At 41.6% G+C, this 16,649-nt stretch overlaps 2 protein-coding genes across 2 annotated transcripts in view; both read left to right on the top strand.

Annotated features, from left to right (window-relative positions):
* PGGT1B (protein geranylgeranyltransferase type I subunit beta) overlaps positions 1-7,249 on the top strand; it is a 37,451-nt gene extending 30,202 nt beyond the window's left edge. Inside the window, 4 exon segments of the mRNA XM_080573969.1 lie at positions 1,180-1,364; positions 1,646-1,754; positions 6,536-6,667; positions 6,670-7,249. Of these exon segments, the coding sequence (XP_080430095.1) occupies positions 1,180-1,364; positions 1,646-1,754; positions 6,536-6,667; positions 6,670-6,716 (473 nt within the window). The 3' untranslated portion in view covers positions 6,717-7,249.
* Positions 7,250-15,958: 8,709 nt separating this feature from the next.
* TRIM36 (tripartite motif containing 36) overlaps positions 15,959-16,649 on the top strand; it is a 34,058-nt gene continuing 33,367 nt past the window's right edge. The window contains exon 1 of the mRNA XM_080573954.1: positions 15,959-16,563. The gene's annotated coding sequence lies outside the window, so the exon portion shown is untranslated. The remainder of the gene's footprint in view (positions 16,564-16,649) is intronic.

The following is a 16,649-nucleotide window of genomic DNA, read 5'->3' as shown; positions in this document are numbered from 1 at the left end:
TGCAATGCCCCTGATAATCCCCAGTTTCAGCACCTTTTAGTTAAACCTGGAAGTATTTCCTCTGACAGATTGCACCACCCGTTGGGGGCTCAAATCTTGAAGACATATTTTTATAAACAGGTGGTAGCTTCAAAGATAGGAATTCCCAAGAGACTGATATTTTTAAGCAAAGTATTTTTCTATGCTATGAAGTAGTTGGTCTGTTCCTGACAGAGAAAGTTCTTACTTTTATGAAACTGATACTAAATCTCTCAGATTTTTGTTAGTTTTATTCTTGGAGTCGAAATTCTTCCTGCAGGAAGGAAAACGTTGAAAAACTTAAACTATACCCCTACATACTTAACTAAATTACTGTAGAACCCTGATAACACATAGCATTACTTCAGTTACCCTTCCTGCATTTCAGCATCAGAAAGAAGATAACCTTATAGTTGTGTGTGGTCTTCTAGCACCTGAGCAGTATAAAGAACTTTGAGCCCTAAGTCATATATCAACATCTCTCCTACCTTCTTTCCCAGGCTGTAACTTTATCATTGCAGATAATAGGCTCAGAATGAGTTTTAATGGGTTTTAAAAAGTGATGGCAATGATACACAAACAACGTGAATTTCTCTTCTAATTGCTTATAGATTCCTTGACAACAAAAAATTTCATAGAAACATAATTTGTGTTGGTGACAACCATGAGAATCCAGCAGTCTTTCCATCATATTAGCCATGCCTTAATTTTTTCCTAATACTTTTGGGGCTTTCTGATCATCAGACACTTCTGGTTTTCTTCTCTTGGGCATTGTATCTGAAACTGCATTTGGCATCTCTGTTTCAGTTCAATTGCTAGCTTCTCAATAGCTTTCTTGTGTAAGTTTAATATGAACAAATGTTTTCTGCTGCATTTACTCATTCCCAGGCTGCTGTGTAATGTAAATTACGCAGCACTGAGAGGCCCTCTAACTTGAGTAAAATGAATTCAGGTTTATTTGTGCTAGAATTGTTTATTCGTTTGTTTGTTTCCTTGATATATGTACTGAAGTATTTTTATTTGTTTGGATTTTAGATGTAAAAGATGCTTTCAAACTTGTAGAAATCTATTGATGAAATTGTCACTACTCTAATTGAAGTTCTGACTGATGTCCCAAAGGCTTCCCTGAAAATGTGCTCATTAACAACCGTTTCTTCACAGGTGGCTCTACATTTTGTGGTATTGCATCCCTGTGTTTGATGGGTAAATTGGAAGAAGTTTTTTCAGAAAAAGAACTGAACAGAATAAGAAGGTGGTGTATAATGAGACAACAGAATGGCTACCATGGACGACCTAACAAACCTGTAGACACTTGCTATTCCTTTTGGGTGGGCGCCACATTGAAGGTAGCGTATAAAACAGCCACAGGATAGTTACTGATTTGTTTTGGTTTCCTTAAACATCATACCATTTCTTTGCATGGAAGAGTTACATCTTTGGCATCAGTATGTAAATATGCACAGATAACAGTAAAGGTTTTTTATCTTGCAAGAATGCAGGATTTGGAGGTTTACCAGCTTAGTGCTCTATTGCACTGCTTATCTACATAGATAGGCACTGTATTTTAGTATTAAAAATACACTAGGGTTTAGTATATTACTGTAACAGTCTACCTTCTTCTTTTCAGCTCTTGAACATATTCCAATACACAAATTTTGAGAAAAACCGAAATTACATTCTGTCAACTCAAGATCGCCTTGTTGGTGGATTTGCCAAGTGGCCAGATAGCCATCCAGGTATATTTACTTTTTAAAATCATGCAAGTGTGTTAAAAGCTAGAAGTATGTTTCCAGCAGTCAGATGTTTGAGAGGTGTAAGGGAAGTTTTTTCCCCAGTCTCTTTCAAAAAGTAAATTAAAAAAATATATAGTGAAATTTTCATGATTTAAAAGGAAGTCAGGGGGTGTATTTTTTTCTTTTTGATCCATGGAGCAAGTGAGCTATTGTTGTTTAGACCATCACTGAAAGAGTATCACTATCTGTTTAGAGCTCGACAAGCCTTTCTGAATGTGTTTAACTGTTCCAATTAAGGAACGCGTTGTACAGTGGATATCTTCATAAATGTTCCGATTAAAATACTTCAGACCATTTGCTTTCTTAATAAGGGAATCCTCTAAGCTCATGCAGAAGTCATTGATGTATTTAATCAACTCGAAGCATAGATAGATATGATTTACAGATTATAGTTACAGAAAGAACTAGTATATCTGAAAGTCAATTATTGTTATCATCTTGCAAATGTATAATTTGAAGTAACAAAAAGCTTGAAAAGATGCTAAAATCTTTCCATTTGAAATAATTTCACAAGATGCTAGAATTCAGCAAAGGTATTGCAAAGTTGTAAAAGTTGGGCCAGTAATGTTGCTCAGTGGTGTTTTGTACAGGTAAGATAAACAATCTGTAAAATCAGTAAACAAGAGAAAAATGTAAAGGACGAGACAGTTTTGAATCTGTGCAGATATTTCATCCTTTCATCACTTCTTTTCGAGCAACAGTTGAGAATTTGTTGAGGTAGACCAAGACTGAAAGCAATGTATGTGATGGATATGTTCCCCCTGTTTCCCTGAAAACCTGCTTAGGTTTCCTGAGGACTAGCTATATTTTTCCTACAGTAGGTAGACCAGTCAGTATCACTTGGCGAAAATATTTCTGTTTGTCTTGATGAATCATTTACTTCGCAGGCTAGGAAGAAAATACCTGCTTAAAATGCCAGTCATGTGCAAAGTTCTTTAACCTAGCTTTTAACATAGCTGTGACTGAGATTTTTGAAAAAGGCAAGACTTCTTATAAAGTTATTTTGCTTTGATTTGTGTGATGTTCCTGCCTGAACACTGCTGTTTCCTATATAACAAGCTTGTGCTATCTCTTACATTTTCTCATGAGAGTAAGCTGCTTTTTGAACTTGCATGTCCCGGCTGGCCACAGAAGTGGAACAGGAGGGTTAAAGTAAAGTACTGATTTACTAGGTTGTTCTATGAACATACAGAAACTTTGCTGGTATTCCAGATTTTTTTCTAGCTTGCTCTGACAATTCATACAGCACATCTTATGTCTATATTCTAGGATTTTTTTTTGGTGTTATGTTTGGTACTACTGAATTTAAGTGCTCTAGGAATTTTTCAGGGGTAGGGGAAGATTTGCACTTTTGTGATAGGTGGGTTTATTACAGGATTCTTTCCTCAGGCAACTAGTGACTGTAAGTCTGTGTTCAAGTTTTGAAGGAAAGAATAAAAAGCTCAGCACATCTTCAATCTGAAGAATGACTATAAATGCAGCATTGCAAAATTTTTTTCTATGGATCTGCAATTTCAGTGTCATATATGCACACTTAACTTTCCTACAAGTTCAGTCTAGAAACTGGAAGGGAAGCTGTCTTTTTGAATGTCATATGTCTCCCACAATTAAGATTCCACACTTTGCTAACGTGAAGCATCCGTGCAGCTCTGTTGTTGTCAAAAGCCTGCTGGTGGTTAAGCGTACACACTCATGTTGACTTAATGTAAATGCAAAATGAGAAGGTGATGAGAATGGTATGAGTTATCTTGCAAACGAGTTAATAGATCTGTTGAGGGTCAATATGAAATAATTCACTCACCTTGAAGTATTTAGAGTTTTTAAATACTTGATAATAGTGGCCTCAATTTGTTTTTGTTACAAAACTCAGATGTGATAGAACATTCCAGGGAAAGTTTGCAAAATAAGAATATGCCAAAGAAAGGTTTTATCTAATGAATCTTCTGGATATCACTGTAGTAGTATTATTACTGTTGTATAAAGGGGATGTGAACACTGGCTTTCTAGAGAGATTCATACTTCAAAACAGAATTGAATACGTACTGTATTTGTTCAGTTCTTTATTTACAACTGTCTGATAAACTTATTTGAACATGTCCATGTGAGGCAGATGAAAGCGGCATTTTCTTTTTTCAAAGTTTCATTCTTAGTAATTAGATTTGCTATCTGAGGTTAATGCCACCTGTAACAAACTTTAAACCCCTAAGTCCTACAGTTCTACAGAACTTTTCCTTTTTTGTACTGGGTCTGGTGGCTGTGATAATTTTCTTAGCAGTAGCCCATATGATGCTGTGCTTTGGATTTGTGACCAAAACAGTCCTGATAAGACATCAGTGTTTTAGATATTGCCAGACAGCGTTTACACAGCAGCAGCAAGGTCTTCTCTGTTTCTCACACTATCCCTTACCATATGGCATCATAGCAATAAAAGCTGGGGGAATGAGGAAGGGAAGACTATGGCATTTAAGGTGTTTGTCTTCACAAGCAACCCTTATGTATGATGAGCCCTGCTTTCCTGGAAGTGGCTGAACACCTGCCTGCTGATGGGAAGTACTAAATGAGTGCCTTGTTTTGCTTTACAGGCACATGCACCTTTGCATTACCAGTTGAAATCTTTATATCAGCCAGGGAGTTTTCTCACTTTTGATCTTCTTTTCCTCTTCCCCCATTCTGCTGGAGGTGGAAGAGGGAAAGAGAGGGAGAACCTGTGTGGTGCTTAGCTGCCTACCCAGGTTATACTGCAACATTTTGTTAGAACATATACATAAACATATTTTTTTTTTAACTTGAGCATAAATCACTACTAGATTTAATAAACTTTTCTTTTAAGTTGCTAGTTGCACTGCTGTGTGCCCCAGGAAGTCATGCAGCAACTGTTACACATCTCATTTGTTATCTGTAAGTGATATGCAGTAGAAGAGAATTGGAAGCATGGGTGAATTACACGTGTTGCAAGAGAAGGATGAAAAGATTTAACATGAATAAAAAAGAAAGCAAAAAGATGAAAATGAATGCGTGCAATTACTAAATGTAAAACACTAAAGTGAGATTTTGCTCTCATAGTACATACACTTTGTTGTTTTCTATGCTTGTGAATTGCTCATGAAACAAAACATTTGGACTAACGTATTTCAACACTGAAAAGATTTGGTCTTTTATAGCTTGAAGCAGAGTAGTACATAGACCCCATAAATGTGTTTTTTCTAGAACGTAAGTATTAAGTTGGTATGGATTTGCAGAACAGTTGAACTTCATAGTTAAACTCACCATGTACAGGTAATTAGGTTTGTATATGATTTTTAGTGCATTTAGTACTTCCTGAAGCTGAGTTCGCCTTGCCTAACTGGTGGTTTTACTCAGCTGGTCAGCCAAGCTCCACCACAACTGCTCTCTCACTACCCCTCCACAAAGGGAAAGGGGAAGAAAATATGACACAAAGGGCTCAGGGGTTGAGATTAGGACAGGGAGATCACTCAACAATTATCATCACAGGCAAAACAGACTCAGCATGGGCAGATTAATAACATTTATTACCTATAACTAACAAGCTAGAGAAGTGGGAAAAAAGGGAAAGAAACTAAAAACGCACCCCTCCTCCCCCCCCCCCCGCCTTCCACCCTCTCCCATCTCCTTCCCCCGAGCAGCTCAGGGGAACACGAGCTGCAGTCAGTCCCTGATGCTTCATCTCCGCCGCTCCTTCACGGTCACTCTCTTCGCTGCTCCAGGTGGGGTCCCTCCCACGGGATGCTGTCCTTCCTGAACTGAGCCTGCCGGGGCTGCCCGCAACAGCTCCCACATGGCTCCGTACCACGGGGTCCATCCATCCCCCAGGAGCAAACTGCTCCAGCACGGGTCCCCCCCGGGTGGGCGGCAGCTCCCCCCAGACCCCCTGCTCCTGCGTGGGCTCCTCTCCACGGGCTGCAGCTCCGGCCCGGGGCCTGCTCCTGCGGGGGCTCTCCATGGGTGGCAGCATCCTCCAGGCCACATCCCCCTGCTCCACCAGGGGCTTGTCCACGGGGGGGCTGCAGCGTGGAGATCTGCTCCGTGTGGGACCCATGTTCTGTCTGCAAAACAGTTTCATTCACTAACATGTCAGAAAACTGTCCATTTACAATTGCTTATATGTTTCCTGAGTTGGTGTATGTCGTGGAGGGTGTTCAGCAAGCTTTAGTCCCCGTATAAGGTAGGCATCAGGAGCAGAGTGGGGCAGGGAAATAAGAGCTGGTAGTCATCTGTTACAGCTGATCAAGCCACTTAATGAATTCCTGTTCTTAGGGTATTTGCTCAGGAAGCAGGGAAGATAGGGAAGTCTATACTTCTAAGTCTTGCTGTCTGTCAGCTATTAATATTTCTTTAGTTATCAGTCCAACACATAGCCAAAAAATTCCTTCATATTTGGGGAAAAAACATTTGCTATTTGAAGGAAATTATTTCCAGCTCCTGAAATTCTTTGCTGTTTGGCCTGAGCACTAGGAAGTTGACTAGTGGGCAAGAATTGTTATAAAATAAAAGTGATTCTAGTCTTAGAGATTGTAGACCATCAGTTCACGCTGGCAGGTTTGAGCAGAAATTGTTTTCTTGTAGAAAATCTCAAATTTAAAATGTTAACAGCTGTGTGTTTTCGTTGGCTGTGATTATTCAGGGGTGCTGAAACCCAGGAATACTTGACTGCTACAACTTAAAAGACACACAATTCTGTTTTTCATATTCTGTCCTCCTTTCAGATGCTTTACATGCCTACTTTGGGATCTGTGGCTTGTCGTTAATCGGAGAATCTGGTATCTGCAAAGTTCATCCTGCCCTGAATGTAAGCACAAGAACCTCAGAGCGCCTTCACCATCTTCACCAGATCTGGAAAACAAGGACTCTAAACAGTGTTCAGACGACACACACATCCCTACATGACTGATTTAGACTTGAATTTAGTTCTGGTAGCATAATTGTAGCCCAAGGTTAAAAGCCATGTATAACCAACGTGCTTTTTAAGTGCTGGAGTCATGCAATCAGATCTGTGTTGCTGGCATCACTTTGATAGGGGATTGTCTTCAGCAGATTATTCTGCATTTTGAAAAAAAGGGGATATTTTGATTATGTAGAAGCTTGTCACCACAGACTGTAAATGGCTCTTCAAATGGCTTTATGTCTAAGAAATCCCTTGAGGCAATTAAACTTCATTTTTATTTTATTTTTTTAAATTTGTGCATACTGTGTCAAAATATATAATGGGGAAGTATTTTCAAAATCTGTTTACATATCATACAGTATAGCACAGAACCTTGGAGTTCTTTATGATCTTGATGTCTGACATATTTTTGGGTAGAGAATATTCCCATATTAAATCTCAGTTAAAAGTTACCTTTTATCGTCTACTTTCAGATTCCATAAACTTTGTTAAAAAAATAAAATCAAGTAAATACAAATAAAATTATTTTATTCAATATACTGGACTTTTAAAGTTGTGTGGCATCACTAAATGAATTTCATGGTTCTCCTGGGTACCTTCTGTACATATGCGGTGGATTGTTAGCCAAAGTATTTTTATCTGAAATACTATCTTCATGGGATATTAATGAGAGTGTGGTGTTTTGATATATGGCACTATGCTCAAACTAAGCTGCTCTAAGTAAGTCTCTGCTGGCAAACAGACCCAGTATTGATACTTTCTGGCTGCGTGAGGAATGCTGCATTTGATTATCTTGGAGCAAATCCATGCTTGCAAAATCTTGAGCTGTGGCTCCTGAGTTTCACTACCTGTTACCGTGTTCTCAACTCTAAAGGGTATCAGGGTAGAGAAGCAGAAGTCTTGACACAACAGTGAAAAATCATATTCTGTGGAAAAACTAGTTGATTTCTCAGTGCAAGTAATTTAACCATGTTTTATGGGCCAAAAGGAGCTAATTCTTGTGTGGGGGTGTTTTTGTTTTTTTGGTGGTGGTGGTGGTTTTTTTTTTTATATCTGTAAGCTTCTATGGCTTGTTGATATGTGTTTTGCATTTCCCCTTGGGCCCCAGTTCTTCTACAGCTTTTTTTTTTCCCCCAGCTAAATAACAGCATCCTTTTCAGACTGAATGTTGACAGCAGAGTTTCTCTTTCCTAAAAACTGCAGAAGGCATATTTGTTTCCCACTAACTCCCACAGTTTTTTCTGAACCCAGCAAACTGCTTACACCTTTATGGCATAATCAGAATTTTTTGATTGTTTTGGAATCTTTAAACTTTTTTAAGTTGACAAAAATGTGTTAATAACCAACTCTGCGTGCATGATTTACCATTCTTAACATCGCACTCAACATCAAACAAGCAGGTGATGGCCATTGAGTGTGCCTGTGGAGTGGCTGTTTTGATTCTGACTGACTTGTGTGGTTAACACTAGACTGCATTGCCTTTCACATTTTTGCAGTTATCATGTCTTCTGACTAGAAAATAATGAATGATAAGTTGATAGACAAAAATTTCATAGGTAATGAGCCCATAACTTAAAATCCCTTTAAAAGCTGAAGTTCAAATGCATCTAAACTTACATGTGAAATGTAAAGTAAAAGTATAGCTACAAAAGCTATCCGTCAGATTACTTCCCACCTGTACCAATTTTGCATTAACAACAGCTTTACATTGCTGAGGCTGAACCTAAATAAGAAATCAGTTACTTCAGTGACTTTAACATGTCCTTGAGGGTATAAAATGTCTTGGCTATAAGGGCTTGCATTAATTATGTGGAACAGCTACATTGCCACAACCTTTTGATGTTCTAGCAATGGTGTGGTACAACTCCTTTATTCTGCCTGCCTGTCAAGACTGTATTTATAAAATTAATGCCTTACGTAATCCTCATCAGCACTCAAAGCTTGGTGATGTTGGCTCAGCTGACAAATATGTGTCAGCTGGATGCCCCTATCTCTGACTGCTCACAATGTCTTCAACTCCTGTTCTAGAAGAACAGCTTTGAAGTAGCTTGTTGAACGAGGGAAGTTAAATGCATCCTTTCAATAGGATCTGAGGACTGAGGTTTTAAACATCATCATTAAGGCTTTCACAGCAACTTTAATCTCTTGTACATAGCTGCTGGCAGACATGATAGAACCACTTTGGAGAACTGTTTCTAAGTCTGTACATATTTATTTGAGGGCTTTTCATGTAGAGGAAATTTGGTTCTAAATGGAACAATTACGTGCTATGAAAAAAAAAATGACTAACAAGTAAATTGGACATTGGAGGAACATCTGAAGTATCTATGTGAAATGTAATAACAGGCTTCCTTGCTCCATGTTCAGTGCCCCATAGCAAAGTAAAAGACAACCTAAGAGGAGCTGAAGAAGTTAAATTAAATACTCTGCTCTCAGTGGAAGCCAGTATCAAAAATGAAATATCCCTTTGAAACAGTAGTGTTCCCAGAAAAATATATTTCAGCTTTGTAGTGAGTCCTTAGCCATTCTGTTAGGGGTTACCTTGTGGTAGAGGGTGAAGGAACAAGGATTTCCAAAGTAAGAGCTATTGTGGACAGCTCAAGAAGAACTCTGATATTGGTAACTGATACTGGTGCCACTGATGAGGTAGAAGATATGTTGTCGGGACATGAAAAAGAGAGAGACCCCCCCCAGGTAAGCAGATCCTACTGGACCATCTAAAACACAAAATGTCTCTGAAATTCATCTGTTGAATGAGAATATTGGTCCGTTTCGGTTGGCATTAAATACTGAAAAGTTCTTGGTTTGCTATTGCAAGTAGTCACCATTTAAGCAGTTCCTCTCACTTTCAGCAACCACAGGGTGAAACAGAACAAGTGTCACTATCTCTATACTAAAAGCCTACTAAATCACTCTACCGAGTGACAGCAGTACACTATAGAATTACACTTTCAACACACTGTTCTAAAGTTTGTCTTATTTGTCTCTGTCCAATTAGTTTCTGAATTTAATAAAAATCAATGACCTGTTGCTTTGTGAAACAGGAAAAACTGATTTCTGGTGAGCTTTGTCTCATGCTGGTGGGTTTTTGCAAACCAGTCACATGTTCTGAGTGAAGAACTGCCCACACAGCACCTTCTCTGGGCACTGAATGTGAAAATGTCCAGAGGCTTTCAAGTTGCACCACCAAGGGCAGCAAAAATCCCACACCACCACTTGGTTTCTGAAGTACTGGCAAAATGCCTTCTTTGACAACTGAAGTGTGTGACCACCCTTTAAAATGTACTTATTTAGGTACACACCCTGTACTTACAAATAGGACTGGACAAAAATAGTTACTATCGCTGTAGAATGAGCAGGATCCCAAGGAAGGAAAAAGCTCTGCCTCAACAAAAGTGAGAAATTCGTCAAGGAAGAGAAAATCTATATGAGAACAATCTGCAGCAGCAATCTGAGAATTTCAAAATGTGCCTGGGAGGGGAAAGGTTTGTGGTGAGGACAGAGCGCTCAACTTGCCAGATTAGGCTGCTTATGTTAAGTTCACAAGTGAAAGGAAGGAGATGTGTCTATATAGAGAAGCTTGTGTTTTGACAGCCATGTATTCATGCGAAGGTGGTTTCTGTGTTAACTCGTAGCAGTGATGATAATCGGTCTCTGCTTATCAAGGACCAGGAGGCTGCCCTGTGTCCTGTTAAACCAATCACTTTGTGAGCTAGCAGTGACAGAGTTCAAATACCCTTGTGAGATAGCCTGGAGGCCTTCATGAAGCTAATTCTGCAAGAGCCATTGCAGAGTTTCCATCCGAACCTCTTCGCTTATCCCCTTTGATACAGCACGTGTTACACAGGCTCTGCCTTACCCCTGTGACCATTTCATGGGGAATCAGCAAAAGTGACGACTTGGCAGGAAAATGACAGAACAGAAGTCAAGACACAGCTTTTCACTGTTCATCACCTCTGTGTTTGTGGGAAAGGAGTGGTGCTTATGCTGCCTGGAAAGTTAAATATGCTGGAATGCTGCTGAAATTGCATGCTGCCTTTGGGTAATTTGAAGGTTTTCCTAAGCACAGAGCTATATTTGGTGTTGTGCTGTTTATTTAGCAACTTTCTTTAAATCATGACCGTGCCTTACAAAAACAGGCTCACTTTATGAAACTACATTTTAATCTTGAGCCCAGCCTTTTTACTGCTTATTATAACATTTCTATAAAAGCCTTCTTCAACTTCAGACTTATTTTGGAGGAGCATTGCCCTGAAAGGCATCTCTGTAAACCTACTGCCCTGGGGAAGCTGTGGAGTTTTCACCGCGGCTCTCCTTTCATATCAGGTTAGACTAAGCCAAGGATGACATGGGGACAGCTTATCCTGCCTCAGGACAGTTTGGTGGACTCTTAAGGACCCTCCTGGCCTATTTTTTTACCAAAACAAGTCATTCAGTGCTGCTTCAACACACTATTTTTTTCTGGTAAGACTTAAAATGCTGAACTGCAAGGTATATAGATAGGAGCGGGGGCAGTTTCCGTAAATAGCATGAAGATAATCTAAAAAAAATCAGAAGTTTTGGAAGGACTGAGCATATTTGCACACCAGCCTTTGTGCTCATACATTACAGATCAGCTGCCCCTGGGCAGTGCTGGCTGCCCAACATCCTTCTGATGGTGCAGCCAAGGGCAAGATCCTGCTAGAGATGTGTCTGGATGAGGCTTTCCAACACGATCACTGGACTTTTCTGTATTTTTGTGTATGTCTCTCTATGTAACTTGAAGTGTATGGCCAGGCAGCACACATCCTGCAGAGTGTTGATAAAAAATGCCCTCTGTGGCTCCCCAGTTGCTATAGATAGCTTCCTACGCAGGCCGTGGAAACTGTTACTGCTACCAAACTTTTCTGATGGCTCCATGCCTTGACTTTTGTTTTCAGTGTACGTAGCCCCAGCCTCAACCAACTTCCTCTTGCACAGCTGGGCGCTGCTGGTAGTAGTAGGGGCTGTGACAGCAGGCATAAACCTCGTTAATGAGGTGAGCTCCTCACGTCCTGCCCCCTTCCACTGTGCAGCCCCGGGCTCACTTGGGTTTTTATGAGACCCAGACAGGAGGGAACAGCAGCAGCATGTGTTTAACTATGCTCTGCCCGAGTGGTGCACCCATCCCAGGAGGGGTGTTTGGCTCTGGCAAACACCCCTCTGGGCTGAGAACGGCAGCTTTTGGTGGGAAGGCTGCTGCCACCACCAGCTGTGTAGGTGGTGACCCCAGCAGGCACCAGAGCCTGTCCCATGCCTTGTTGTGTGTGCTCTTAGCACGCTACTCCTCCTGTTCCTGGTTGCCCCTGGTCCTGCATCTCCTGGCTGTAACCCTCAGTATTGCAGGCTTTCTCACCTTGTGTGACTCCAAGTCACGGTTCCCAAGCCCCAGAACAGGGAGGGTTCACGGGTCCCCGTGCAAAGCAAAGGAAAACATGCTGCTTTTGGCTGTGGCAGAAACCCGAGCAGACGCACAGGCTGGCATTTGGGATGTTACGTGGCATATGGTCCCCAGGGAGGGCAGCTTTTTAAGCCAAAGACTCTGCAGGCTATGAGGAGCAAGCATTCCCACGATCTCCCTGCTATAAAAGGATATTAAATTCTGCAGCAGCTGCTGATCTGGTAGCCCGTCTGGGCTGGACCCCCCTCCTGTCCCCTTCCTGGCTGGCCAGCCGGCTGCAGCTACCCACGGGCAGGCTTCTACCCCCAGACAAGCTGAGCCTTGAGGTGAGTTTTGATGCCAGACAGATTTGGAGCGAGCAGGAACACAGTGAAGGAAGTATTTTATTTTTTGCCTGTCAGAAATAAATGCTCTGATGTCAGCCACTCTGGTGGAGGTCAGTGCACTGCAAACACCAGTAAGGGAAGACCTCGATCAGGATCAGATTATTCTTGATTAATTTAAACAAGGGGGGCAGGAATCAAACCAGACAAAGATGTCCTTTTTACCAACATAGTTTATTTTGCCTGTCACAGCTCTACATGAAAACAGTAAAAAGGTAACAAATAATGCAATATTTCTAACTAGTGGGAGAAAGGTTTTTCTGGTCTTTAACCATTTTGAAATCCTGGGCTGGGCACTGTCTGGGGAGGACTCTGGGGGGAGCTGCCCCTGGCAGAGCAACGTGCTTTTGACTTTCCTCTATTCACAGCACGGCAAAGCAAGTGTGGCAACGTGGAAGGTGTGCCTTACAGCTGAACCAGAGGGAAACCCGCTCCGCTCGGTCAGGCTGCTGCAGTACAGAGGCCTCTTTAAACATGCCATGGAGAACTGCTGAAATTGTCAAGTCAAAGGAACAAACCTTTAGGAGCTGTAAGGTAGCACGTAAGTGGCTGTCTGCCCATGGTTGGGCCCAGAGTTGGGGCTGCAGAGCGTGCGGCCCACATAGTTCACTCCCAGCCCTGGCGTCCATCTCACACCTGGGGCTGGAGCTGGTCTCCCCCGTCCCCCTGTGCTCCTCACAGCAGGACCAGGGAGCAGGAGAGCTGCTGTTCTTCAGCGCTGACTCTTGGCTTTCCATCAATACAACCAGCAACCATGTGCCCTGTTGTGACTTCAGACAACTTCCCAACAGTGGTGTTTTAGGCCTTTAGCTCAGCGCTGCCCATCTCTTTATATACACAAGCAAACTAGGTTGGTGCTGTAAGCGGGTGGCAGGGCCTGGCCAGGAGGACCTCAGGTGCCTGTGGGATGGGTGAGCAGAGGGACACGCCAACCCTGGCCTGGTGCAAGGCAGGGACAGGCAGGAGGTGTCCAGCAGGCCTCAGGGCCTGCACAGATGTGCAAAGCCACTCCACAGTGAGACTGAACCCACTTTCAGGGGGGTTTAAAGACTGGTAAATGCACAGGGCAGCACCATTGCATGAACACAGGGCACGCTACTCCGTGAAAGGAAAGTTAGCTCCAACCCAACCCTGGCATAGTTAAGTGTCGGAGTGCAGCTGCTGCCTTCAAGCCCTGGACACACAAATTGGACAAGCTCTGTGGAGATGTGATATGCTCTGAAGGCCAGCTGAGTCTGAAAAGCTTTCAGGGCTCTGCCGCCTTCCTTGGTGCCTGTACCGTTTCAGACATGTCTCCTCTGTGTCACATGCAAAATTACTGAAATATGCATCACTGCATTCGTATGCAGAGGTTGGTAGGGCTCATCTTTCCTGTATCTTCACCCAATTTCCATGTCTCTGATTTAATTAGACAATTTCTTTTAAGTAAATCAATAGGCTCAGTAAATTAGTAGACTCAAGCCTGCTATGTTTTACTCAATATTTGTTAAAACTCCACATATACATGAAATTCTTTTTACATTGTCAAACTTGATTAACTGTAGTTGTAGAAAAAATGGCAATTGCATTATATATTCACGGTATGCATCATTATGTACTTTAGCTTATTCCTTATAAATATATAATAACATACTCAATACATTAAATATTAATAGTAGCCTACATACTTAACCCATATTTCTTAAATAAGCTTTTTCCCAGGGGTGTGTGATATTGTGTTAGAGTCATATGGGACAGTCTAGGTGAAATCATACATAAAAATAATTTTTCATGTAGCATGGATGCAGTCAGCTCTGTGCTTTATTTTGTGTGTTTGTACCTCAAAACTATTGGATAGAGATGTTCATGTTATTTGAATGTAGCTCTCTAAATGGAGCAAGGCCATTTAGAGCCTAGAGGTAGATACCTACCTGTACCTATATCTAGGTATCTGTATAGATAGATGTAGAGAGATACATATCTGATACAGATTTATACCCATAGATACCTAGTGGTGACAAAAAGTCTGAACACAAGTTGCAGCCGCCCTCTGTTGAACATAGCAGAACAAAACATCTGGCTCCAAAATATCGTGGATTTGAAATTCACCTTTTAATTTGACTAAACTTGCCTTAGCCAGAGGACCTGCAGCCAGAAGTAAAAGAAATGTGAGGTACAGGCTAAGGGGGACACTGTTTCTTCTGGCCATCAATGATGGACAACATCACACTTAGCCTCAGAGCAGCTGCAGAACTGCCTCAGTGTCTGTGTGGCTTGTTGCTGTTTGTGTGCTATATTCAGTGCTACGTGTTTAGGGATCTTTTGGGGTTTGTCAGTATCTATCAGAATGAGGTATGCAAAACTCAGTAAAACCCTGTTTCAGACTGTGTTGGTGGGGAATAAAAATCAGATCGCTAAGGAAGTCTAGACTAGAGATGTGGAGGAGGCAAAATCACATTCCCCAAGCAAGGATGTAAATAGTCAGCTGCAGTGTGGAAAGAGATCTGGGGGTTCCCAGGAATCACAGACTCAGTCCAGACCCAGAGCAGGAGCCATTAACACCAGTGTCAGAGAGCAGGGGCAGGAGTTTGTTTTCTTGGGGTGGCTTTGGTGGAACCTCAGCTGAACAGGGAATGGATGCAGAAGTAGACGGCTCCCTGACTGCTTACTAAAAGACTTGAGATGGTTATCCCTTTTATTATCCATAAAGCAGCGAAGGTGGGAATGGAAACAACCCTGTGGTCCCAAAAGGAACTAGTGGGGATGGGTTTTGTTGCAGAGAGAGCTTTAGATCTGCGTGCAGGTACTGCAAGCTTTGAAATACAGTTTGGTCACATTTGCCCTGCTTACAAAACCTTTACAACCATCAGAAGGTCTCATCTATTTTAAGGCAATTTTTCTTCTTCTTCATGACAGTTCCCATCAACATCACTCCCCATGGAAGGAAGCAGTTTACATAAAATTTGTAAACTATTTACACAAATTCTCTTCATTATTGCTCAATTCGGATGTAGGCCTCTAAAAATTGTTAGGAGAATTAATGCAGGCCATAGCCCTTACCAGAGGCATATGTCTCTGGATATGCATGTTTTGTGTTTTGTTTTTTCATGATTTCAGATGTTTGCCCAAATGTACAATTTAACACTGAGGTAGGTCCTAGTGAATGTTGGCACACTTTTCCACTACCTATAGCATCATCTTTCTTGCCATCTCTGGTGCTCTGGTGTTGAAATTGCTGGTGACATTTGAGTCCTCCAAGATGGCAGTGCACCTACACAGATCCATTTCCCCCATGAATACTGTAAAATAGAAGCACAGCACTCTGTATCTCATTAGTATTGAAATATTTCTATTAGCCCTTTGTGTATGGCCACCTGCAGCTGCTTTCAAACCCACCTTTGAGTAGATTTCCTTAGGTCACGATGGCCAGCAACTTCACACATGGTGTGCAGCGGGGGAAGGCCCCTGCTGAGGATGATGCTGGACTGCTACCACAGTTGCATACCTGAGTGTATTATCTGTACTGTGGAAATGGGAAAACACTTTACAATCCTGAAGGAGCAAAAAGAAAATAGTGTCAGGCTTCACTGCGCAGATTCAGTTAGGAATTAGAAACTTAGATGGAGGACATCAACCAGAAAATCTAGAGCTGTCACTGCTGTCCTAGGAGAATCAATGTAATTCACAGGTCAGGAAACATACATTTCCTTTACAATTTGCTTTCTATACCAATGTGTCAGGGTAAAGTACTGTGCCATGTAACATTTCAGGATAACAATGCAGGGCCAGATTTTCCACTGGTATAAAACTATTGGTGAATAATTGGGCCCAGAATCCTTGCTTTTTTGGAGACACTTCTAGTCTAAGTGATATAAAGGAGATTAAATCATTCTAGTGTTTCATTTCAACAAAACATGACGTGTTCTGACATTGATAATTTCCTGATTACTGAAGTTTTGATTCATTTTCAGACGTCCAGTTTCCATAGAAAGGAACCAACCTGAGACAGGAAACAGAGGGAAGAAAAGCACAAAAAGCAAATTCATACCAGCGATTTATGTGGAGCAGGTGAGGCACTCCCCGCTATTTCTGCCATACAGCCTACCTTGCAAAGGTTGTGTGAAACACAGCAACCAGATACCAAGTGGGGCTAA

The sequence above is a fragment of the Anser brachyrhynchus genome, assembly GCF_964034855.1.
Source record: "Anser brachyrhynchus genome assembly, chromosome: Z".
In the NCBI taxonomy this organism is placed as follows: domain Eukaryota; kingdom Metazoa; phylum Chordata; class Aves; order Anseriformes; family Anatidae; genus Anser; species Anser brachyrhynchus.
This window is presented reverse-complemented; position numbering and strand designations above follow the sequence as displayed.